General features: G+C 30.1%; 3 protein-coding genes across 16 annotated transcripts in view; 1 reads left to right on the plus strand and 2 right to left on the minus strand.

Annotated features, from left to right (window-relative positions):
• LOC148629885 (guanine nucleotide exchange factor subunit RIC1-like) overlaps positions 1 to 4,977 on the minus strand; it is a 47,304-nt gene extending 42,327 nt beyond the window's left edge. Inside the window, exon 1 of the mRNA XM_088559026.1 lies at positions 4,770 to 4,977. Within this exon, the coding sequence (XP_088415152.1) occupies positions 4,770 to 4,910 (141 nt within the window). The 5' untranslated portion in view covers positions 4,911 to 4,977. The remainder of the gene's footprint in view (positions 1 to 4,769) is intronic.
• A 257-nt stretch (positions 4,978 to 5,234) lies between these two features.
• On the plus strand, positions 5,235 to 20,708 carry LOC148629886 (dynein light chain Tctex-type 5-B-like). 11 transcript variants are annotated; one of them, XM_088559209.1, is made up of 5 exons: positions 5,235 to 5,389; positions 11,700 to 11,818; positions 13,598 to 13,612; positions 17,573 to 17,783; positions 18,397 to 20,708. In XM_088559209.1, the coding sequence occupies exons 2-5, from the start codon at positions 11,718 to 11,720 to the stop codon at positions 18,598 to 18,600; spliced, it is 531 nt and encodes a 176-aa protein (XP_088415335.1). In that variant the 5' UTR covers positions 5,235 to 5,389; positions 11,700 to 11,717; the 3' UTR covers positions 18,601 to 20,708. The 11 variants fall into 11 exon arrangements, with proteins under 11 accessions (XP_088415335.1, XP_088415302.1, XP_088415362.1 ...); XM_088559176.1 differs by lacking the exon at positions 13,598 to 13,612 and adding an exon at positions 16,232 to 16,270; XM_088559192.1 differs by lacking the exon at positions 13,598 to 13,612 and adding an exon at positions 16,232 to 16,270 and having other exon boundaries at positions 5,291 to 5,389; positions 11,703 to 11,818.
• Positions 20,709 to 21,245: 537 nt separating this feature from the next.
• LOC148629887 (sorting nexin-30-like) overlaps positions 21,246 to 25,934 on the minus strand; it is a 37,109-nt gene continuing 32,420 nt past the window's right edge. For all 4 annotated transcript variants that reach the window (XM_088559157.1, XM_088559164.1, XM_088559144.1 and 1 more), the window contains exon 11: positions 21,246 to 25,357. In XM_088559157.1, the coding sequence (XP_088415283.1) occupies positions 25,253 to 25,357 (105 nt within the window). In that variant the 3' untranslated portion in view covers positions 21,246 to 25,252. The remainder of the gene's footprint in view (positions 25,358 to 25,934) is intronic.

Genomic DNA, 25,934 nt, shown 5'->3' on the forward strand with positions numbered 1-25,934 from the left:
AACTTAGTTTGTTTTATAAAATTCACCATCAAGTTAGTCCATCTTATCTTAATGACTGTTTATCACCATATCAACAAGATGTAAGGCAAAGAAACTTGCAAACTGATTCTGACTATCGGCAACCATTTATAAGATTACAGTTATTTTCAAACTCTTTTTTCCCTTTCGCGATTAGACTTTGGAACAATTTGGAATCAAATATACGTATTCTTCCAACCATTTCAAGATTCAAAAAAGCAAACCGATTTGAAATATATAATAAACCTCCTTCTTATTATTTCACAGGTTGTAGATTATATAACATTCTACACATGCAACTTCGACATAGGTGTAGTGCCTTGAATTCAGATCTATTCCGTGTTAATTTTGTAAATGATCCGGGTTGTGTCATCCAAGCCCAAAATCAAATCCCACAATATGACACCTCTATAATAAAGTTTGTGTCAAAATAATACATTAAGTGGTGATGACAAATACAAAACTGTTACAAACAAAAGGCTCCCAGGAGCCTGAATCGCTCACCTAGTTGAATTTTGCATTTCAAAGGGAACAAATTTAACAACTGAAAGTTTCTTTCTATCTATCATAGTTTTCAAGATGTTGGCTGAAAACTAAAAAAAAAAAAAAAAAAAAAAAAAAAATCATTTTTCATCTTCCAAGGATAATAACTCTTACAAGGAGTCATCTGACAACTTTTATCCCTGATGACTTTTGTAGGCCTTATAATAATAATCATTACAGCAGCAAAAAGAATTTGGCTGAACCTAATGGTTTTGGAGATATATGCCAAAAAGTATTGTTTGACCCCTGTGTTCTATTTTTAGTACCAGTGGCCATGTCAAATCAAATATCTCCACATCCATTATATGCAGGATACCCCAAGGATCATTCATACCAAGTTTGGTTCCAAATGATCAAGTAGTGTCAGAGGAGAAGATTTTTGAAAGAAATAACATTAAAAATAGTAAAAAAAATGTCGGAAAAGGGCAGTAACTCCAACATGGCTTAATGGATTACAGTGAAAATTTGACCACAGATAGATCTTGTCATGCTAAACACTTCTACACACATCAGAATTTGGCTAAACCTAACGGTTTTGGATATATATGTGAAAAACTACTGTCTGACTGTTTAGTTCCAATTTGTCAAGTAGTGTCAGAGGAGAAGAGTTTTGAAAAATTGTTAACTATGGACAATGACGACCTTTAGCCAAGTGAGCTAAAAATACATGGCAGGCAGGCAGACTGATGAATAGATAGACACATAAGGGTAAAACAATTTCCCCCATAATTTTGCATTTGCTTATTAAGAAATTATTTATACCATTAAACAACCAATAGCACAAATGTAATAGAGGAAAATGGTGACACAAAGGACTATCTTTGCTTTGTCAGAATGCTGTAATGCTGTATATCTGTAGGTTTTTAAGATCATAGTACAATGTTTATTCAAAATCTATTTTTAATAACACACTGATACATTTGCAAACTTCATTTTGTCCATAATTTTTTTTTTTATTTTAAATCTAATATTAAAATTTTATATGTAGCTTTATATTGTGTATATTAATAAATGTACATATCTAAAAGGTACATGTAACTTTATGAAGATGACCTTGGTAAAACATTTCAAGAAACACAAAATATATTATCAATGGTGTGGTTGAAACTATATAATGAAGATTGCTTGTTAAAATCTTGCTGTGATGAAGCTTTAAGTCATATAAAGTACATACAGGGTTCATAAGGTGATGCAGGATGTGATACATATTTTGACATGTGATACATGTAGTTAGTATATATGTACCTTGCATTAAAAGAGCACAAAATAACACTAATCTGTTTTTATATGACAGAATGAAACATTAGACTCTAGTTACAGAATCTTCAACATGCACATGAATGATTGAAATGATGGTCCAAACACAGTTTTTTTTTCAACTGCACAAAATGTCATAACAATGAGATGTGAACTGCAAGTATAAACAATTAAATTTACTACGTAATGAGTCTTCTGATTGGTCCATACATGTTAATTATAGTGGGTAAAATTAATTAGGATTAATTACTGTGACAGCATTAATGTTGATTATTCTGTAATCTGAAATTCAAATAGTGTAATCCCGAACTAACTACAATGTTTTGTTTTAGAATCAACTCTTTATTTTGACTGTCTTTTAATTGTAGACCATATCCTGCTTGTATAACAAAGTTTGGAACAATTAAAACTTGTTCCTTAAAGGCATCATAAACAGCCTAGAGATAGTTATACTGCATAACTTGGTAAAAACTGAAAACAATCCCTTTATATATACATTTACTAATGAATACTAATATACATGTACATTTCGACTTTGCAATTTTCATGTCACGAAGCAAAACAATGTTTTAATATTCATTCTTAATTATGGAAATTTTTTTAATGGTATCCAGATCTTGAAACCTTATATCTAAACACTAATGTGAATCAATAATAATCCATCATATACATGTATGTGTACTGTCAGAAAACACTTCTTGTCATTTACTTAAAAAAAAAAACATTTCTTTCTCATGTACTCAATTATTATTTTTTATATCAAAGTACTCATGTACTGAATCAATTTATATCGAATGTTTGAATTTTTACGTCTCAAATAATCATCAAATTGCATTCTGATTACAAAGGACATTACAAAAAGAACACACCAATTGCATAATGCATTGATGCAGTGTGCCACTTTACGTAACATTCAGGTTTGATGACGGTAAATACATGGAACAACTAGATAAATGAACACAAAACTCTCCAATATACTACGTAATTGAACTACACACTACTAGTTGGCCTTTTCCAGTTTCTAAATATTTTCAAGTCGAATTTTAATTTATCGTCCTCCAGGTCGAAACAGTCTTTCGAATCATCCAAACTTAAGCCCCCACAATCATTGAAATAAATCATGTTCTAAGATACATGTCCCTCTCCACTAGCTACATTCCTCAGTTGATGAGCTTTATAGCTCTAGTGCTACAAGTTATCGCATAGACATCTATGTGTCATTTAAAGTGCTTAGTTTCTTAGGCATCTAGTTCCAGACACACGTACATTAACATAAACGCCAAAGTCTAAGAATACAATTTCAACAATTATGTATGTTGCAGACAACTCTAGACATGCACTGGAGCACCGACAGCTCTATAATCTTGCTCCATTTACACATGGCCAAAATAGCCAAACAGAAGGATTATTAAAAGAAGCAATATCACCAGGCCACAGACTGACCCCATTCCTGATAAATTCATCATCGAAATTCCTATGCCATCATTTAAGCAAAATTTAATTTTTTATTTGTCATCTCTGGGCTTCCGATGTCACGAGGCGGAAACCGTAATAAAAATACATGATACTGTGCATAATGGTTTCGGTGATTATGCTACTCTTTTGTAAAACACTTGGCAAAAAAATGAGTGGCAAATGATAGCATGGAACCCCTTTCATTATATAAGTTTCTTGATCGGAACTACTGCCCTCTTTTTGTAAGTATATTTGAATCCCAGGGTCTGGATGAAATTTCAGAATGTAGCACCAACATTTCGACTATTTATAGTCTCGCAGGGTGTTCATTTCTATCTATAGTATGCGTCTAAAAATAAATAGAAAACTTGAATATATTGACAGTGAACAACTGATTGCATAGGAATAAATAGATACTGATAAGAGATTAGAGGTCAACTATTTTTAATTGGATCGCTGTTAATACATATGTACAATCCTAATTAATCAGCATAGTTAAGTTCGCAGAAAAAGTTGTTTATCGAGTTTGTTTATTGGCGTAAATATCATGGAATTAAATTTTATATATTAGAAATACCTATAAAATGGACCTATCTATCTGCATTTGAACATAACTGGGGTATGCCTATGGGACTATTTTATTGCAGTAGTGAAAGATAATTGCAGATGCTATCAGGCTTTACAAATCTAAAGGCTCTGGTGACTGCTATATCAATTCTGATCTTCGATCTTAATTGATAATAACTATTCTTGGTGTTATATGGTTGCACCAACATCAACCTAAAGGTTGAAATACATTTACAAATGAAATTGGCCCCTTATTTTCGTGAAAACTGATGTTTGAGTCAAAGTAAACTTTCACTTGCTGAACCAAAGTGTAAAGTTTAATAGCCTATATTTATAGCTTATTTGTACTGCACATTTTGGTCAAAACCATTGGTCAAATTAGGTGTTTCTTTCTGATTTGTTGGGTCTAATATTTGTGCAGGTATTACAAATTATACAAAAATTTAGCTATTATTGCAAAAACTTGAGTTTTCAGCTTGTAATTACTCAACCAGAACTAACTAAAATAAAAAAAATGAAATAATATATCTAAATGAAACATTTTACAGAACCAAAATTGGATATAAAATAAAAAAGTTTTGAAAATTGGGATTCTAATCATGAAATTGTCAATTGTTTATTTAGTTATTTATTTGCCAACCAATTTGACACTTAATGATATGCAAATTAGTGAATATTACATCAATAATGAGACTGGCGAACTCCCCTGGAGTGTAGATGATAATAAGAGCAGTCATTTAACTGGTGTGTATTGACTGTAAGGGTCACTCAAGAGTTGAAGAGAAATTTATTTCATAAACTGTTCCTGTCAGTATCACAGGGTTTTTGACCCTGTAATACATAGTAATCATATACCATTTAAAATACAATGAATATGAAATAGCTAAATATGTGCCTGTGACAAGTTTTTTCTTCAATACATTGTTTACCTTGCAGTACCAAATACTGACGGTATCCTCACAAATAATGGCAAAAAGCATCCTATCGCAACTACTGATGATATACTGAAGAGGAGGAGAGTCATGTTGAGATTCTTTCAGATACTTTGGCCAACCGATAGGAAAATACATGATTTTTTTCTTCAACTTGATTCATCCAAGCAAGCGACGTCACTTTTCTGAAGCCATCTTTGACAGTCTAAAAACGAAAGTAAAAGAGGAAATGATTGGTGGATATGGGAATTCTCTATCCAATTGGAAAATAGTTTACAAATGGGTGTCATAAATAGCACAGGGGTGTTTCCCAAAATATGTGACATGAACGTTAAAAAATAACCGTTTACGCACATACATATAAATTGTATAATCGCACAGTATATTAACATTACAGTTGAATAGAAGTGGCCATTATGTCTTGAAAAGATACGGTCTTTTATTTTTGATGCTATTTTTTCTTTTATGTACAAATTTTATGAATTTATACGTAAACGGGCACCTGTTAAAATTCGGAATTCATTTTCTAAACCATTCGTGTCTCATTAAAAGCATCACAGTCACTTGGCAACTCTTTGATACATGTGAATTTGAGTGAATATTTTTTGTTTGTTTATGTAAGTAGACTATTACATTAGAAATTATTTTTGATGTCTTGCTTATGCAGAAGGTATTTTATAACTGTATGCTGTTTAACACATGGATAAGAATTACTAAACTCTTAGTATATTCACCGACACCGGCCTGATTAGCAGATTACCGAGTTTCTGACAGTTTGTTTTTCAGGTTTGTCATAGATAAATATTTTTTTTGCATGGCAAGTTTAAGGAAGTTCAGAAATGCATCTGTAATGCATATACATACACTCAAGGAGTTAGGCTATATATAAATCCTTGATTGTATACATTGTACATGTACATGTAAAAATAAAATGGGGATATAAAGACGGTTTACTTGTAATTATATTTAGCACTAAAGTTATACATATGTTCAGGGACGTTATATTACTCTATTCTAATTAATATTCCCTGATTTGTGTGAAATTTTTAAAAAAAATGTATTTCAGAAAAAAATCTTGACTTAAATTCAGAAGTACAGTTTTTATATATAACCTAGCTGGCCGAGTGGTCTAGGGCACTGGACTTTGTGCAGGCAGTGTTGCCATAGTTGTCACAGTGGTACGAGTTCACGTCCCGCGAAGGGAACAACAAAAAATTTGCTTTGCAAATTTGACAGTTCTAACATTGTTGTGAATTTTTCAGACCCTTCTATGCTTACATTATCTTCCTTGTATCAATTTGATCCGATGGAGCCGTGTAGTGAATTGAGTTGTCACATTCTGCGATGTTTTTATATTTGCTACACTGCTCCACTGGATCATATAATTCAAACCTCTTTACAGAGCTTGAGGTTGCCTTGAGAACACGAAGAACCTTTAGTATAGGAAAGTTCTTCGTGATGTAATTTGGTTTTGGTTGGCAAAAAACCATTGAGTGGCATGGGGCATCAACTATAAATCATGATAACTTTTTCATTTTTTAAGATTATTGAAAAATTATTTTGGTTCCCTTCACTGCCAATAAAACTCTTTATCCATGAAATTTTTAAATAAATAATCGGTAATTAGACTACATGAGCATACAATTTTAAAAATTATTTTATATGAATATAGAGGTTAACATATAAATATCATTTCAAAATTATTTTTCAAGTAAAAGAGTTATAAATTCACATACAAAATATGAATTATTTGATCTAAATGAAACAATTTACAGAACCAAAATTGGATATAAGATAAAAAGATATAAAGTTTTGAAAATTGGAACTCTAATCATGAAATTGTCAGTTGTTTATTCAGTAGTTTATTTGCCAACCAATTTGACACTTAATGATATGCAATTTAGTGAATATGACATCACTAATGATATTGGTGAACTGTCCTATAAAACACACATCATGTGTGTTTCATCCTAATGGTTCTTCATATGAAATGTATTCACCCCCACTTTGAGAAGACATCCCGACATTTTGTACCAAATTCCTTAGTTAGGAATGTTTATATAGTACCTACCTACATTTTCACAAAAAATCCCTTTTAAAATATCTTATGTTAATTCAGGCCGAATTTCCTGAAGCTGTATATTATTTGTACCCAGATTAGAGTAAATTGTGTGGGATATTTTTTATCACATTAATTACCAGGGTTTGTTTCAATAATATGAAGATTAAAATGCATCTATTTTAGAAACATTTAGGCTCCTTCATTGAATCCCTTTCTGTCAGTCATTATAAGTTCTATGATTAACACGTTCATTAATAGATGTACAACTTCCAATGAATGTATGTAAAGCTTTCTATATATGTATATACACATATACATGTCATGTAAATAATGAACAAAATGTACATGGGTTACATCACATGTTTAGTTAATCAAAAAAACACATGTTCAATGTAATTTCTTACCAATACTAGGAGAGGTGGGACTCTAAAGCTTATGAAGAAACTATATGTACATGCAGGACATAAACATACTTCACCTGTGTATAATTAACATTTGATTGTCTACCTTGTAGACATTGGTACCTTATTTCTGGTTCACATCCAGGGAACTTGTATTACATTGTATCCTATTTTATTTTTTTCCCCAATATTTAACCCATGCCAAATAGTACATGATATTAACTTGAAACTGATAGCTGACATCATATTTGGATGGTAAAGTGATGGGGTCTGTAAAGAATATAAGTAGAATTGATTTGGCAAAAGACAACTTCAAAAATGTCAGCTCAAGGCCACCCATGGGATTTCAATGAATAAGGAGGAAACCCTCACACCACTGGGCGTACTGCAGCTTGCCCCAAAACCACAATATACATAGGTACAGCAATATAGTTGCCTGTACAAATGTACATGTATATACTCCAGTAACATAAAGTAAACCAAAAGTAAAGACAAAACAGAAAATCCTGACTTGGAACAAGTGCAAAAAAAATTAATGGGGTTAAAGTACTTTGGTGTGATCACAACCTTTCTTTTAAAACAGGCCACTGTGGAAAAAATATTACACAATGAAACATACCAAAAAATAGTTCTAAAAGGACTGAGTCTCTTGTTAAAAGATTTAAGAAAGAAACTGATTATATGTTATATTAATGCTCAAACAAAGGACTACTAGCAGTTAACTGACATGCAAACTCCAGACCAGTTTAAATCTACAAAAAGTTATTGTCCTCATTGTATGTAATAACCATCCCATTTCTTCCCCTGCAGGGTTGAGAACCATGGTACATCATAAGTCATGAAGTAAGGACACAACCCAGTTAATGCAGAAAACTACTTTTGAATATATAGTGTGTTAATTTCTTGGTAAAGACCCTATGAGCAAATCAATGTTAATACCAAGAAATGTTGTCTGTAACAATTTGTAAACAATATCATAACTACATGTATATGTATGTCCATTACGAATTGGCCTATTCAACAGTATATTCAACTAATTCCATGCTATGTGAAGAATATTGCCATGAAATATAGGGTGGGAGATATCTGCACATATAACATATAATTGTTTAAAAGTACACATTAAATACATGTAAATACATATACATGTACATGTAGTCCCTAAAAATCTTGCATGGAAAATAACTAAAAGCAAGAAAAACAAAATTTAAGAATCATTCAGTCATTGGTGAAGATTGTATATAAATAATGGTTTTGGAAATGCATACCCAAAGAACAGACAGTCATTTTCATATAGGGGTGCACGAATGCAAATGTGACTCACTTTTTACAGTGAGAGTACAACAAAAATTTTGAAAATTTTGACAAATAAATTTAGAATAAAAAGATTGAACGCTGAATGTAAATAACTCTTAAAAACTACCGAATATACTTATTTTGAAGTTTTGTCATTGACAACTTCTAAAGAAAGATAAATCTGTTGCAATAGTAAATATTTGTTTTCCTTATGCTTATTGATTTACAGTCCTGAGCTGTTTGTTTATTCTACAAGACACTTAGTATTTAATGTTACTATATAGTAATAAATATTTTCCTATTCAAATCAATAGAAAACAAAGCATGCAATATATCCCGGTATTTGCATGCAAACTTTCATTCGTATCTGGAAAAATTCAGAGACTTTCTGAATACATTTTTAAATTTATTGCACTGTCGTCTGCTAAAAAATGGCAGAATGGGATATTGACAGGTTGTAATAAAAATGGCAATGACCTCTTTATTTGGGTCAACATATTTCCATTTTTGGTGACAGTTATTGTGATTCCATTTTTCTTTCAAATAATACAAACAAAAAATCCTTTCAATTTTACTACAATTGATCAAACATTCATAAATTCATATTGCACTAGTTCATATATTTATTATGCATCATATTTTGAACTAGTGCAATAAAACACATATAACATTGTGGAAATTTCCCCGTGCAGGTCCGGGTGTCAAAAGAATAGGCCTGCAGCAGCGCTAAGCTTGTCGTAAAAGGCAACTAAATAGTGCTCAGAACCATAGCCAGGGGTTAGGGCGCTTTGCCCACAGAGCAACTGGGTTGTGTGCCCCAGGTGGTGGAATGGGGTACCCCTGGCGTGTTAAATGCTGGGGTTGTCAGGCTATAATACAAAAAACCTGCCGCAAACCATATTGGTGCACCGTGTTGGGAAAGATGCCACGTTCCTCACACGTTAAAGAAACCTACTTTGGTATTCTCCCGGAGTAGGAACCATAGGACTCTGCCACAGGAGGCTAAATTGCCCGACCTTACCCACCTCTCCCTATTTCCAGTGGCAATCAAAATTTGTCGACCCCATTGTCCTTGTGTCCCATCACTTTTTCATTTCATCATCATTTCATGTTCATTTTGTCATCAATTTCATGTTCATTTTGTCATCAATTTCATGTTCATCGTCTGAATATAGCTGAAATATTGCTGCTCGGACGTTAAACCCCAACAAACAACAAACAAACATTGTCAAATGCATTATATCCAACAAATTAGTATAATGTTAACTGAAATATTTATTACTATATAATAAAAGGGTTATTGCATGAATACTGGTGAATATTGTCCCTTGCAGAATATTATATGGCACTCGCAAGCTCATGCAATATAATATTCTGCTCGGGACAATATTCACCAGTATTCATGCAATAACCCTATATACTTTTACTATACAGAATATATTTTACAAGTAACAAGGAGGGTATAATCTATTAGAATAACTTGTTAAAATAAATTGGTTTAAAACACAAGAAGACTTATTGTAGTGGCAATGTTGGGGACATTTTTCATGACCTTATAAACTGAGCTATAGGTGACCATTTAAATTTACATGGTAAGTACTAAGGGACCCTTTGAGTGTATGAAAGTATTTTAACAGGTTGATAAAATCTTGCACAGTAAACATGAGATGTATTTGTTTGATCATAAACTAATTTAGGTCCAGTTATTCAAAATATTTATCTAGCTGAGTAAAGTTCCAGAATGAATAAGTGCTATGTATTTTGTATTTGCTAGATTAAGTTTTGAACACTCAGTTTTTTATCTTAATTTATTGTATCTGAGTTATTAAAGCTGATATTCATAACTAGGCAATGATTAGGACAGGGCTTACCATAAAATACATGTGTACATAGAGCTTTATACAAATATGATATAAAATTGGCTTTTAAATTGTACTTTTTCAAAATTATCAACCTGATAACTCAGATGTGCAACTTAATGTTCTGTAAAATAACTCCACAAAATATATTGAAAAATGTTTAATCATTGACTTTAAAAAATAGTTTGAGCTTCATGTGCTTTAATTATTTTGTTAGGATTTACCTTAAAAACTGCCAAATGTACATGTAATTGACATCTCTGAAATTACTGAATTCTTACATGTAAGAAAAGTAAACCGTTTTTAAGTAGTAATTGATAGTCAGGGATATTATCAATTCTATTTGTACTTAGTATTTTATAAAGACATTAAAAGTAACAAGAATTTCTAATTTCATGACACGAAATTAAATTCTTCACATAAAATGATTCCCAAACCCAATCTGCCTCTACAGGTTATGTTTTCATTAGAAATTAATATAAAACTGAAGCAAGTTAAAACACATTTGAGATTTATACTGCTGTTAGTTTACATGGGTTGGTAACTTACAATATTGGGAGGTTTAAATTTTCATAGTTGTAATTTTGAATTTCATAGTTAATCTTTGTGGGAGTATTTCAAGATAGAATTTGTAGCTGCTCTTTTTAACAGTAAGTTACAACTCTTATTACATAGCAGATTATTTATAATCAATTTTATCAATTTATACAGACCATATACATGTAGTAGAAGATAGGTTTTTTTTATTAATGACATACATGTATTTCCTATATAATTTGATTTATAGTCACTGGATTGTTGCCTGATTAAAGTATTACTTAAGGTACATCTTTATATAAATGAGTTTTAATTCTTTGATATTACCCTCAAAGAGGTGTTGCATTTTGATTGATTGACTGTGGTTTAATATCAATAAAAAAAGGAACAGATATGGTGGTAGATATATTTTAGGGTGGTGTGATTAAATTTTGCTTCTGTTTTTAGTCTCAATGGCAGATTTTCGTTGTTTTTGTATATAAACTTAATTTGTAATTTAAAACCAGGCCCTGGATTCTTGCCTGGGTTTCTACTATTCTAGTTCAAGGAAGCAAGATATTATCTGTCAGACACAATTAGATAATATTCAACCAACTAGCAGTAACTTTTTCTTCTGAGTTCTCTCCTTTAGGGGAGAAGAAGTGCTTACCAATAAAAAAGAAAAAAAAAATTATTTAACTTCAACCCAGGTGTGCACACTTGTCTTATAACCGAGAGATTTGGAATTCAGTTGAATTATATTAAAAGTGTAATCCATCTGTTTATATTTCAGTAGTATCCTTTCTAAAAAATGACTGAGACAGCCCAGTCAAAAGCAGCAAGACTGCTGAGGAAACAAGGATCAGTGTCCTCTCTTTCGAGTAGTGATGTCTACAAAGTACACAAAGTTGGGTAAGGTTTGCTACATTGACTTCTGTTCAATTAATCTCTGAGGGTACATATGATTTTTATAAAGGAGAACAATTAATGTAGTCTTTTTTCAATATTAGGTTGCATTGGATTGCTTTTATTATATCACCATATTTTTTTTTCATGTTATATGTACCATTGTAGAAGATAACTCTTGATTTTTTTTTAGTGTACATATCTTTCTGAAATGTCTTACTCTAAACACTAAAATGTTGAAGAAATTGCCCAGTAGACAAAGACCATACAACTAACTTCTGATTAATAAAAAAACGAATTGGACACAGTGTTGCCTTCAGTATGAAAAAATAGTTCTATCAACATGTGGTTATTTTTAGTTATAAATGTAACTAAGGCTGCAACTTGTTATATTGACTGATGGCTTATATAGAACCATTAAAACAAACAGAAAAAACAAGACAACAGATCTATTTATAGCAGCATTACCATTTACCAATAACAATCTACTATTGTGTAGTTCCATAGTTTACAGTGAAATCTGTCTAAATCGAACCCTGAATGAACTGGAATTCTCTCCCGTTTTTGTAATTTTAAATGCAATTTGAACCTCTTTAAACTTAAAATTTGGACAAAACCTTGAAATGGTTTGGTTTAGACAGGTTGTACTGTACTTTATTTGATCCTATTTTATTTTTTATACAAATATATACATATATGTCTATAGGTAAAACATTGTGTTTACCCCCTGTATCAATAACAGGATATGTTTGATAAAGTTCCATTTTACTGTTTAAATATGTTTAGTGCATTCAATTTACCATGTATAATTTCAGCATTGTTATGTAAGGAAATCACCACTCAGATTTCACACTCTCAATGAATATAAGCACTCATATTTATATAAGTATTAATGGTTTCAAAGTACTTTCACATTTACTCTATAATGAAGTTTTTAGCATTCATTTAAAAAGTACTCCAGAATGAATGAAAAATCCAGTTGTATTTCCTATGTAAATTTTTCTTGGTGGGCTTCATCAGTAAATGCATTTGTAGTCAAAGTTCTTTGTTGATCAAAAGGGTTTGTCATTAAACTTGGTAAACAAAGAGTTTAATAAAATGGTCATTATGGAAAGTAAATTGCAGTATAATTTCTAGTACATATTATTCATCTATTATTTAAAAAGACCTAAGGATTTAAGCATTTACTGATAGAATGAACAGTGGTAGTCACTCACATTATATAAAAGCATTTTTATTAAAAAACCTTTATGTTCAAATAAAAAAAAATAATACAAAGCTTCTTACATCAATAAGACTTTGTCAAAGCACAAAATTATACCCACAAAAACTAGTTTCACAATACCGTTCAAAGAATAAGAGTGGAGCTTTCATTTAGATATTAGAAATTGTACAAAAACTGACTGTGTTTACCATTGAAGAAATGGAATAACATGGATTCTAAGTACATGTAGTATAAAATAATGAGGTATAAAGAATATTTATTATTGAAAGGATTGTTTTCACAATGTGTCCAAGATTCACAAAATAACCAACTTTAGGCCAGCTACAAAGCAGGTTATTAACATGGATAAAATTGTGTCATAGTTGGTTATACAAGCATGACTTAGCAAAACATTAAAAACAATTCATATTATTTTCTTCCTATAATCAGAACCAACTTAAAATTGATCCTAAATCAAATAATTTTGAATCACAAAATAACCTTGATGTACAAAGAGATCCAACCAATCAGAATGCTTGTTACAAATCAAATAATATTCTATTGGTTTATTTTGTAAATAGTGGAAGCCCTAGGAGGTAATCGAGTACACCTTTTTACCACGATTAATTTTTTTTCTTCATATTTCTTATATCACTTTAAAGTCACAATATATATTTTATGTACATGTGCAATAACTAAAACATGGAATCAAAATAACTTTGCTATACCTTGTAGAATTAAGTCCTCAATTGCATTTAATAAAATTATATTTTAGAATTCTAGAAGTTACCAATATTTTGTGTTTGTAGGTACCTGTATATACTCTCTGTCATTGAATCATATATCACAATATACTATGTATCAAACTTTTTTTTAGTATAAAGTGTATTATTGAGGTTTGTAACTTATTTCTGAAAATTATAATCTAATTAAAAGTGAATCTTCAGTATCAAGCCACTTTAATATTGTACTCAGTAATGTGGATCTGGTAACATCCTGTCACTGAGGTCACATCAGATGTAAATATTTTGTACTCAGTGGATCTGGTAACATCGTGTCACTGAGGTCACATCAGATGTAAATATTTTGCATTTTCATACATTTTAGAATCTCTTGACCTCTTTCTAAATAATTCAGGATTTTAAAGACAGCCATTTGATTAGTCAATTTGTTTTATCCTGGTACAACCTCAACAGGATTTGTTAGTATGGGAGGGATCATAATTGAAGATTTAATTTTATTTAGACTATTATTCAAAGCATTTTTGACATTATACTTACATTTAATTCTGTAATTAAAATTTGGAATAATGTTTGTTGTTTGAAATTGATTTTGGTTAAGTTTTAGTGTAATTTGTATGTAGCCTTTATTTGAGTTGTTGTTGGCATTTTTTGCTTATTACCTATTTGTTTTGTTTTGTTTAACCATAGAATTCAGTCCGTAGTTATTTCACACAATGCACCAGTATCAGATAGTCAGGAAATGGTGGAGAAGTATGATATTTATTGTTTGTGGGAGAAGGAGACAGATCAACTGATAGATGTCATTTTTTCTTTAGTAAAGTCACAGGCTATTGAGTCAAGGATTGATTTTTTTTCTGCATGTATATTACATCAATACAGCCTTTTGTGTACATTTATACATCTGCACATATAGTAACCATTTTTGTTTTAATGTAATTTGGCATATTTTAGCTCACCTGGGCCTAAGGACCATGTTAGCTAAAGCCATTACTTAGCAACCCTTGTCCTAGCATTGTCTTTGTCCGTAACATTTTCTTCAAACATCAATTTCTCAAAGTTGGGTTAAAGTTGTAGAACCATTTCTAGTTAGCATTATTGCCCTTGAAAGGCAAAAAAAAAAACCAGTTAATTCATAAAGGCTCCTTGGAGCCATTGGTTTATTATATATTTTTTTATTCAATATATTTTAAAGAGATATAGGAAATATTTGTGTGTCTACAGAAAACTGCTTTACTGTTGTTTTTATAAATATTACTATCTTGTACTCAAGAGCCTGTGGACAAATGGTTTGCTTTGGAATTTTTTGATATAGTTACAGATCATTTTATTTTGAAAGGATTTAGAATTTAGTTATCATATTTTATAGTGGCAATGTAGGATTAAAGAAGTCTAAGGAACTTGTACAAGGGTAAATGGGGTACCAGGTGCATGGACTGGATTACTAATACAGTAGATTTAGATACTAAAGTATGTGTCTTCTTCATAATCCTGTAAAAAAGACTCCTCAGTAAAACATAATTTTAATCATTAAAGCTTGCATGAAACATACCATTTATTACTGAAATGGCCCCTTGAATGGAAAATGACATCAATGGAAATATTTGAATAAGAAATATTCTTAGATGGTTATTACATGTATTTATATAATTATATACATATATCTGGTCTGTAATTTCTTTTAATGATGATAGGTTTATTTTGATAAACATACATTTTAAGATTTTTTAAATTTTTTTTATGAATGTTTAAAATAGAATATTAGAACCAATAGATTATTGTGATTTAATTTGTCCTTAGTGGCATTAAATTTCTACCTTGGATACAAAAATCATAAATTATGATATTTGAAAACAACAGATTTTGGATATTGAATGTCCTAAACCAGACTCAAAATAAAAACATTTTTGTTTATAAAGAAGCAGAAGTTGTGCTTGCATCTGTATTACCTTCATTGCATGGATAATGTGATTATAATAGCCTACATCAAATAAGACAAAATCTCAAGGTAAACATTTTTTGTTGTGTCTACTATCAATAACATGCATAAAAACTTCAACTTAAGAGTAAAGTAATTTTTTATTATATACAACTAAAGAATTATCTCCCCTATATATATTTAAGGAATATGGTATTTGATTCAAACTGCTAATTTCTTTTTTGATAAATAATTGTACTTTATGCCAATTATTATCCTTGACCTAGAGTGTCTCCGACCACTGTGTTTTAAAAAAAAGTTTTTAGAAAAATACTTTTACAGGAAAAAGGTGGTTGGTTTAATTGAACTAGATTTCTTTCAGGTTCTGTATGGATATGTCTGATTTTCTTTGACTAACTAATGGTCTCCTTTCTCTATCCAATGTCATTACCTTGTTTCCAAAGATTAATACAAATCAGCAACTGAAAACAAAATGATGCTTGTATATCTCTTTGAAGCCCAACATCATGCTTAATATTTATCTCAATTATTTTCAGATCAGCAGAAGGAGGCAAAAAAATTCAAAATTCTAATTTGTATGTAAAAGATTATTTGTGTGCTGTTAAAATGTTTGCTAGTATAGCTTAAAAAACCATGCTAGCCTTCCTTAACTTATCCCCCCTCCCATTTCTTATTCTATATGATCACAAAAAATGTTGGTTAGTGTAATGTCATAGGCGTGGGAGTCTGTTGACATTAATTTGATGTATCAGCCCTAGATTTGTGTCACAGCATCATCATGACGCTGATATATCATCAACGTGATATGAATTTTCTAAAATGTGTATATTATTCATAGGTATATTTGTGTTAATACCAACAATATTCTTTATCCCATATATATATATATATATATGTATATTGCTCCCTCTATTTTTACTACATAGCTTTCAACCCTTATTCATGAAATTGTACCAGCTGGCTATAACTATCAACCTTACTAAATACATGTATCTGCAATATGTAAAAAAAATCTTTAAATGACATGTAATTTAATCAAACACCAATTGATGTGGTTCAAATTACTGTTATAAAATTTTAAATAAAGGTTGGAAGTTTTAGTGTTGTGCAAAAATCAATCATATCTAATGAGGAATGCAGTAGTTTTCTCTCTGGTGGTATTCTCTATTTAAAGTAAGTTACTGTTTATCTTTAAGAAGCTTTAGATAATAGAATTATAAAACTTATAAAATATGCTAGTCCTGGTCTTGTTAGTCAATAGAGTAGGAATTTACAGCCAGTTAAACAGTTAACTTCAAGGAATAAAGTGCGTCTTCTCTTGATTGAATTTACTCATTGAAATATCTTAATTAACCTGAAGATTTTAAATTGCAATTATTTGATAGGTTTTTCCAGTCTCGGTGTGTTAAAAAGTTTAAATATCCCTCAATTTCCCCGTTAACCCTTATGGGAATTAATCAGATGATACATGTATTGTCATTTATCCAAAGGAAGACCAACTCAATTCCATGAACATTATCATCGTTTGTGTTGTGTTGTAACTGTTAACAAGTTAAAATACTGTCGTTTTCCTTCCTTTTTCCTCATGATCATTCCACCATTTGTTATCATTTATAAATCCATGCAGAATGTTTTACATACTACCTCAACCAATATATGAATACAGCATTTGTTACCTAGCAGAATCAAGCGTCAAGTTTATTAATTAACTTTTGTGTATATTGTTTATTTCATCATTCATTACACAATGCATTTAGTTGTTTTATTTACATTTTCCATGTTTTTTTCATATTTCTGTTATTATCTTTCCTGACCTGGACTTATTATTTTTACTTTACTCGGAGTTAGTTTTTTTATCTTTTATCTCTATTCTGTAGGTCTATGAGTACTGTATCTTTTATGGATGACCCAACACATGATGACCACAGACCCACAATGAAATTTGAAAACACATACCAGATGGCCCCTGGGAAAAAATTTCCATCTGGAAAAGTAAAAAATATAATCAAAGATGTCTTGGAAGGCTACCTTGCTGAGGAAAAATATGAGCCGGAACTGTGCAAACAGATGTCTAAAACAATATCAGAAGTAAGTTGACAAGTAACAATTTGATTTCCGAATACATGTATCTAAACATAAGCATGTTACCTGTGAAACATTCTGTGGTTTAAACCACTGGTTCAAAGCCAAGGACAAAAAGATGAATTGAACTTGTGAAGTGTTGAATTTTGCAACCTTATTTACACTTTCACTTTACATTTTCAGATTAGTTGAAATCTATCAAACACACTGTTAACTGAAAACATTTTTTTTTTTTGGTTAAAACATAAAAAGTAAAAGTGTTACTGGATAAAAGTATTTATGTGTTACAATCATTACTTATACATTACTTCATTACTTATACAGTTCATAGGACAGTTGTATAATGAATGGGAATGAAAAAAGTTATATGAATTAGCAAAGGTTAAGAAAAACTCTTGAACTTCATACACCTGATTTTCATGGATAAAAAGGAAAATTAGAGCTTACTGGCTTATAAACCATGTCAACTATGTAAGTCCTATATTGGCTGATATTATACAGGTGTTAGTTTTCATTGGAAAGGAAAATGACTAAAGTCCTTGTTTTATTATCAGAATTGTTGAAATTTACATTTATCAAAGATATTTCAGTTAAAATAATCAATACCTTTTCTTTTCAGGTAATCAAAGCCAGAGTAAAAGAATTGATGATTCCACGATTCAAGATCATTTGTATCGTAGATATTGGACAGTCCAATAACCAGGCATTACTGATGGGTTCCAGGTGCTTATGGGACTCTACTAATGATACATATTCATCAGCAGAATTCAGAAACAATTCACTGTTTGCCATAGCCCAGGTTTATGGTGTCTATTATGAGTGAAGATTGCAAGATTCTCTAAATAGTTTTGAATGAATTCATTTCTGAGGATACAGAGCTTATTTATTTTTACCTTATTTTGTGCTTAAGTATGGGGTTAAAAAGAAAGACCAGACGTTTACATATTGATAATATGCAATTATTGGAAACAGATATTATGTCTTCTTATTTATACATGTTTTGTTTACATGTACCATGTATATTTTTTGGTGTATCATTGTAATTTGATATCATTTATTTTTATTTATTTCTGTCTGAAGTGCTATTTTCTGTCATGTGTTTAAATAAGTGTGATATTTTGGACACATATCTTCTATGTTATTTATTTAATCTTTAAAACCAGTTATCCTGAATTATTTTATGGAATCAGTTCTCACTTGACTGCACTTTTTTTCCTTGCACTCACTGCCAAGTTCATGTGTCAAAAATCACTTATTTGTCAAAGTTAGTGCTCCAGCCATTTTATACATTTTTTGGTTCTCTTCTTTTACACACACTTGTTAAACATATCAGTGTTCAATTTCACAAAAAGTCTTTATCGTAAAATCAATTGTAAGTTATGACATCACATCATAATTTACTATTATGACATCAAATCTTACAATTAGAACACTTTCGAATTTTTGTGTAATTGTCCTGTCTTGATGTTTTCATGAATGAATGCATTTTCTTTATTGGATTGGGTAACTATGTTTCATTTTATGTATGCATTTACTCCAACAATCTTTATACTGTAACAAGAAACAATTACTCATTATTTACTAGTGAAAAGTTTTATGCATGTAAACAATATCCAACACCTATTTTTAAAGAAAATTGTTCTGTGGAATATGAATTTTCATTTTACATTTTCTTTCCTTTATACAGCTCTTGATACCTTACATTGCATTTTATTTTACAGCGAGTGAAATAGTAAACTTGATTTGGTCTTCCCTTGAATGACCATTACCTGATAAAATGGCTTGGTAGTCAACAGGACAATGGACAAGGAGATATAAATTTTCCATATGTATTTCATTCTGTGTCTGATAAAAAGTTATACCTCATTGCCAATTGTACTATCTAAGATTATAGTCATTTTATAAAACTCTATTTCCTGAATTAAACTATTTTACTTGTGGTAACATTGAAACAGTGTTTCAAATATCTATACCTAGGTTACCTTCATTTTATTTATCCAATAACAAGAAAAACTTTGCAATAAATTCATGACAATCTTTATTCTTTTATTTAGTATATGCTGTGCACTGGTTTATATATGTGTATTCTTACATCATCAATTTTTATATCATGTTCATATATACTAGTTTTTTTTAAACAAGATTTGTGCAATTATGATTGTGTATTATAAAATGCAGTTTGTTTAGGGTATAATATGAAGTTTATAATTTAAATATTAAAAGGCTTAAGTGATACAAATAAGATATTAAGTCATTTCAGGAATTAATGGTCTTCAAAATAATCAAAGAATTATTAAAATAATGATTACAAATTTTTTTTAAGGTTGTCAGTTTTTTTTCTTAAAATATATAACTTTGTCACAGACTGCAAAAACTGCTAGTTTTATTTAATAAAGCCTGTCATTACTAATACTAGGATGTCTATCAGAAATATATGTGAATATAATTTTTATTGGGAGTCAGAAAATTTTGTATTGTTTGTGATTTTGAAATTGTTGATGCTTTGTCCACAGAAAGTTATTTTGGGAGTAATTCATGATAAAAATTCAGACTTATCTTTCCGTCCATAAAGAAGTCTGATACTGTGATATTGCTTGTTGTAAGAATCCGTCCACAGTATTATGAGTGCCTTTTTAGGAAACTGCTGAAATTTGCAATACATGTACTTCATTGATTCATTGGAGTATACATTGTATTAATTTTGTGGTACATGTGTGATTGTAAAACATATTTTAAAATTTTGTTTTGATTTTGAAAGATTGAAGGTGAAATTCTTTCTCCTGCTTGTGATCATGAAAACAGTTTTTATGATTTTTATAAGGAAATTGTAAATGTATTTTGAACAGGAGCTCTGAGGATGTCAACAAAAAGTTGTTAATGATTTCACACCAAGAAATTACTCCACTAATTAAAAAAAATTACAAATCATGATTGCCTGTTTTTATTTGCTTATTATAACTGAAAGTCATAAATCTCTTTAATATAATCACTCATATAGTATGATACCTACTACACATATACCATTAGGTTTCTGAATAGATTAATTGAAATCTTACATAACAAGAAACTTCTAAGAAATCAAACTTACTGGAGTTGACAGACCTCCAATTCAATATTATTGAAATGGAAAAGGGCAATAACTCATGAAATGTATCTTGTATATTTTTTATTCAAAGCATTGTGTTGAAAACAGATTTTGATGTGAGGTAAAAACTTTTTGAATTATTTTCCACAAGATTATGTGATGTTATCAATGTAGAAAATTTGATTAAAGGGTTTGTCCTGGTTTGAACATATCACAAAAAGGTATCCTGTGGGATACAATAACTCTCCCATTATCTAATACAATATGCAGTCTAATGTCAATATTTCTGGATAGACAGACAGTGTGATTAAAAAAACATTTTAATACAATATGGACTGATTCCATCTAACTCTGTATAGTAGTCAAACAAGACCAAACCTAGGTAAAATTCTGACACTTTATTGTCAAACTGTGTATTTGATAACAGATAAATAGGATTATACACTAGATTGAGACAGCTAACATTGATAGAAATTTTACCATTGTATCATTTTAAATCAGTTTTCATATTCATAGAGAATATAAGTATATAATCTATTAATAACTTACTGAAAGTAAATTACTTCCTGTTTTCTGATATGTCTTGTATATGATCTGATAAAAATTTGTTTATTCATCACACGAAAGTGTCCTGAAATCTTGAACTTTCAAATGCACAAGTGTCACATTGGTTAGCTAACTAGATACAATGTCTTTCAAAGTATAACTGTCCCTTGAATTAAAAAAAATTCAGTCTCTATAACCATTATTCTGCTTGGAAGAGAACATTCACAGGAGGTCATTCCAAATGAACAGGTTTTTTTGTGACATATCAGAAAACTGACAGGAATATTAAACTAACTATGTGATTGTTGGTTTACAAGCAATACATAAGGTTCTCTACAAGACTTATTACCACACATTTACTAAGATTTTGGCAATTAGTAGTGTAGATTGAACATATTATATGGATCAGGACTGTTTCAGTTAAGATCAATAGACTTCTGGTACTCGTAAAATCAGCAGACAACAGCTTAATATGAAGGTTCAACAGTTATCATCAGAGACAAAATACATGAACATGAAAACAAAATGACTAGGACCAGTATCTGGTACGTAATGTTTTTTTACATAAATGTCTCAGAATGTGACATTGTAGCAATGGCATGACTCAAGACAGTAGATTTGAAACTTTTCACTGAAGTATTTGAACATGGCAATAATTACCAGTGAAGGAATATCTCGCACCAAATTTATGGAAATTTTCTTACATCACAATATCTTAAAAATAGCTGTGCAGTATACATGAGACATTAACTGAGTATTCAGTAATAATTCAACAGAAAAAAACATAAAATAAAACAAAATTACATTTAATATAAAATGCTAACTAACATCCTGACCTGACTAAATGAAACTCATAACTGTGTTTTGAACAGCTTGTAGACAGACTGACAGACCTACAGACAGTGCCATAACATAATAAATCTGTTAAAAAAACAGATATAAAAACAATGAGATTTAAGATTACACAAAGTCAATCATAAATAAAATGTCCTTTAAAGGCAAGTGAAACAGAATGATAATTTTTAACAATTACAATGAATACTATCGAATTAACAATAACAGCATGATACATATACATATATAGTTACTCTGTTTTACAGTTATAATTGCACTTTGCCCAAATTCATCTTCGTACAGAATAATCAGAAAGAAATGAGTTCATTTTTTTTTATTTGTCTTCCTTGAAAGACTTCATTTACTCTTCATAAATACCTTTGACCCGTTTTGGAAGTTTCAATATCTAAGTGTTATAATCAACATAAATGGAAATCTGAAAGTTGAAAAATCAGTCTCATTACAATTAGATAAAACTCCAATCAGCGAGAATAAATGTATTTTCCCCCCTTTCTTTCATTTTGATGCCAATTTTGAATTGTATGAAATAAAAAACAAGAAACATGACCCATACTGTGTCTGGACCTGCATCACCATTATATCATGTTTGTCAGCACATATTATCAATACACATGTATGCACAAACACAGTTTGAATTAAACATGTTCTTATGATGGTATATACTGCTGAAAAAATGGCTCAATAAGCAAAAATCATTAAATATTTGGTAAATCCATCCATGATCAAAGGTGCATATCTTCAAGATTACACAAAAAAGGTACTGTATATGACATAGAGTGGCAAAAAAATGGCAAAGTTAATGCATGAATATATTGACCATATTTCCCCATAATAAAAAGATGTACATCTTCAATATATTTATACTCAAATGTGCGAAGTTTGAATAATTCTGGGCCCAATCTTTTGAGTTACACTTAGTACCCTCTTAGCATGACAGACAGAGCAGTTACTAGATTGCTTTCAGCATTGGTGATGCAGGTAAAAACTGGCCATCTAGTCAGACTTTAAATGACTCTAAAAAAACTGTTAATCTAAAATATTGGTGCAATTGTTGTCATATGAAAATACATAACATGATCAAGAATGAGATTAATATCAGTACATTGTACTAACTATTTAGTAATGCAACTTACATATCCTTAATTGTCATGGATTTGAGATCTGACAAGCACATAAGAAATAAATTTATTTTCAAGTATAAAATAATCTTTAAGAGTTGTTTCCAAATAAATAACACTTCTGTTTAAATTGTTTGAAAAATGAAGTATACTAATGCTGATTTCATTTTAAAATGCTGCGGCGAGCAAAATTGCAAACTATTTACGTAAATGTATAATGCAATATTGACTGACTGAAGTGCCTATCTGATTGCCATGCATACAAAACATTTACTCTATTCCAGTATTTAATGATTGTAAAACCGGTTAACTCAGTCAATTTTTTTTAATAAAAATCATCTAATATTTTCTCCTTTTTTGTCTACCACACATGCAACTCCTATCCTATAATGAATATTTTTCGGACTGTTTCCCAGTCTATTTTTGTTGGTCCCTATTTCTTTATTCTAATCACAAGACACCAGTTAATACGCTAACATAAAATTTACTTTAAAATTTGAAAACAAAATCTTTGATTAAAAAACAAGTGAAAAATGTCTACACTTTGAATCTTTAAATGTTTTTTTTTTATTATTATTATTCAAAACCTTAAAAAATGTTCACAGTTGAACAACTTGACCCGATTATTTATATAGACTATCAACAAAAATACCTCTACTCTACACAAATCTATAAAAGTATAAATGGGTGATATGTGAACAACATTTTCAAACAACACAACCTATGTAGCAGTGATACTTGTCTCGTATTACTAAGAAAACTTATGACATTTACATCAGAATCTGCATACACAAAGGCATCCAATCATTCTTAAAATGTCAGGCATTGTAGCTGGCTAGATATATCCACAAAGATATACAATACTTACTGAGACCTAAACCTCAAACATTGACAAGAACCAATTTATTTTCTAACATGAACATTTACATCTTAACAAAAAAAAATTTCTCTTTGACAAAATAATTTGTTCTCTATAAGTGGATGTTCATTTTCCACAAATTCAAAATAAATAGAACATGAAATGAAAATCTAATATGGACAAGTATTTAATCTTTGTCCACTTAGGTTTTACTGTGTGAAAATAAGTAGGTTTTCAGTGAAATTTCTAATAATTTATAGTTATATTCCACAATTAATGTGGCATAATGTATCACTTTTTTTACAAAAAAACAAAAATCACATACTATAACAATTCAAATGGAATGTACATTACAACAAAAGTCTCAAATGACTTATCAAGAAATCTCAAAAAGGTGAAGGATACTAAAAACTTAATTACTGTGACCTATATCTGTACCCGTGAGTCACCTTTGACCTTTATGACACAAAAAAATTCAAATTAAGAACAATTTTATCAAGTATAAGTCCTCCAAAATAAAAGAGTGGATAGCTATTGATTGAAATGTTTTGACTATCATAACTAAAGGTGGGATAAATAATAATTGATGCCTGCTCTGTACAGATTCATCATCATTGTTGAAATAATTGGTTCTTACAGTAACTTCTATTTAGAATTTGCTGCTTTTAACTTTACAATGCAACAAAAACCCATGATCAATTTTCTTCTTAGGCTAAATATTAATGTACAAAATAAGCCTACACTCTTTTCATTTAAAAATAAAACTAAATTTAGCATGATTGCAAAAAAAAAAACAAACAGGTGTTGGTCCTAATTTTCATACTTATCACAACAAATTAAAAAGTTCTGGAAGAAAAATTTCTACATGTACACTGGAAGTTTGATTAACAGCACACTCATCATGAAAATCACTAAAATCATGATTGTTTCTTTGTGAATCATGATTAACATTAGTATCACTGGTTTGACTAGAAATGGTTTCTACAATGATTGTAATTGTTTCCATAATTGACTAGGAATCTTCAGGCTGAGGTGGAGGATCAGGAACTTCTGTCGTTAAATATTCAAAATCTTTTGCTTGGATCTTTCTTATTGCAGCTTCCCATGATTTGAGACACTATAAAAAAAAAACAAAAAAAAAACAATTCAATAAACAAACTTTTAGAATGGACTTAATATAAGAAAACACTTTTTTTCACAAATAGTGGATATTTGGCATTAAAATGTTACTTCTTCACCTTTAGAATGCTTTACATTATTAGTTTTGACATTTCATTTGATACAATGTAAATTGAATTTTGTATCAGCTATACATCAAGGAACCATGCTCAAAGACTTCACAATTATAAGCTAGATATAACATATACATTGTGGGTTTCAATCACCTTCAGAAATTCTGAGTATTTGATTTTCTTTCTATATTTGTTTGTCATTTCAACTGTATAATTAAGGATTATAGAGTTTTTGCATGAACATTTTGGAGTATTATCCAAAGTAGTATTTCATACTATATGAGTTTATTGGTGACAAGGGACAATATTCTCAAATATTCATGCAATAATCCTTTCTTGTATAGCACAGCTTAAAATTTTGTTTTACTGCTTTTTGTAATCCATAGTCAAGAATTTTAAGCTATATTTCCACTAGTGCAATATGGAAAATAATTGGTTACTTTCAATAGTAAATATCACCAT

This window comes from Perna viridis, chromosome 1 (genome assembly GCF_037379345.1).
Source record: "Perna viridis isolate PV_CMFRI_1.1 ecotype Kerala chromosome 1, ASM3737934v1, whole genome shotgun sequence".
NCBI classification, from domain to species: domain Eukaryota; kingdom Metazoa; phylum Mollusca; class Bivalvia; order Mytilida; family Mytilidae; genus Perna; species Perna viridis.

Bases quoted from the DNA above. Each gene is read 5' to 3' on its own strand.
- LOC148629886 (XM_088559176.1), top strand. From the start codon at position 11,718: ATGACTGAGACAGCCCAGTCAAAAGCAGCAAGACTGCTGAGGAAACAA. The intron at 11,819-16,231 runs GTAAGGTTTGCT...AATTATTTTCAG, and splicing joins TACAAAGTACACAAAGTTGG to ATCAGCAGAAGGAGGCAAAA. The intron at 16,271-17,572 runs GTATGTAAAAGA...TCTATTCTGTAG, and splicing joins AAAATTCAAAATTCTAATTT to GTCTATGAGTACTGTATCTT.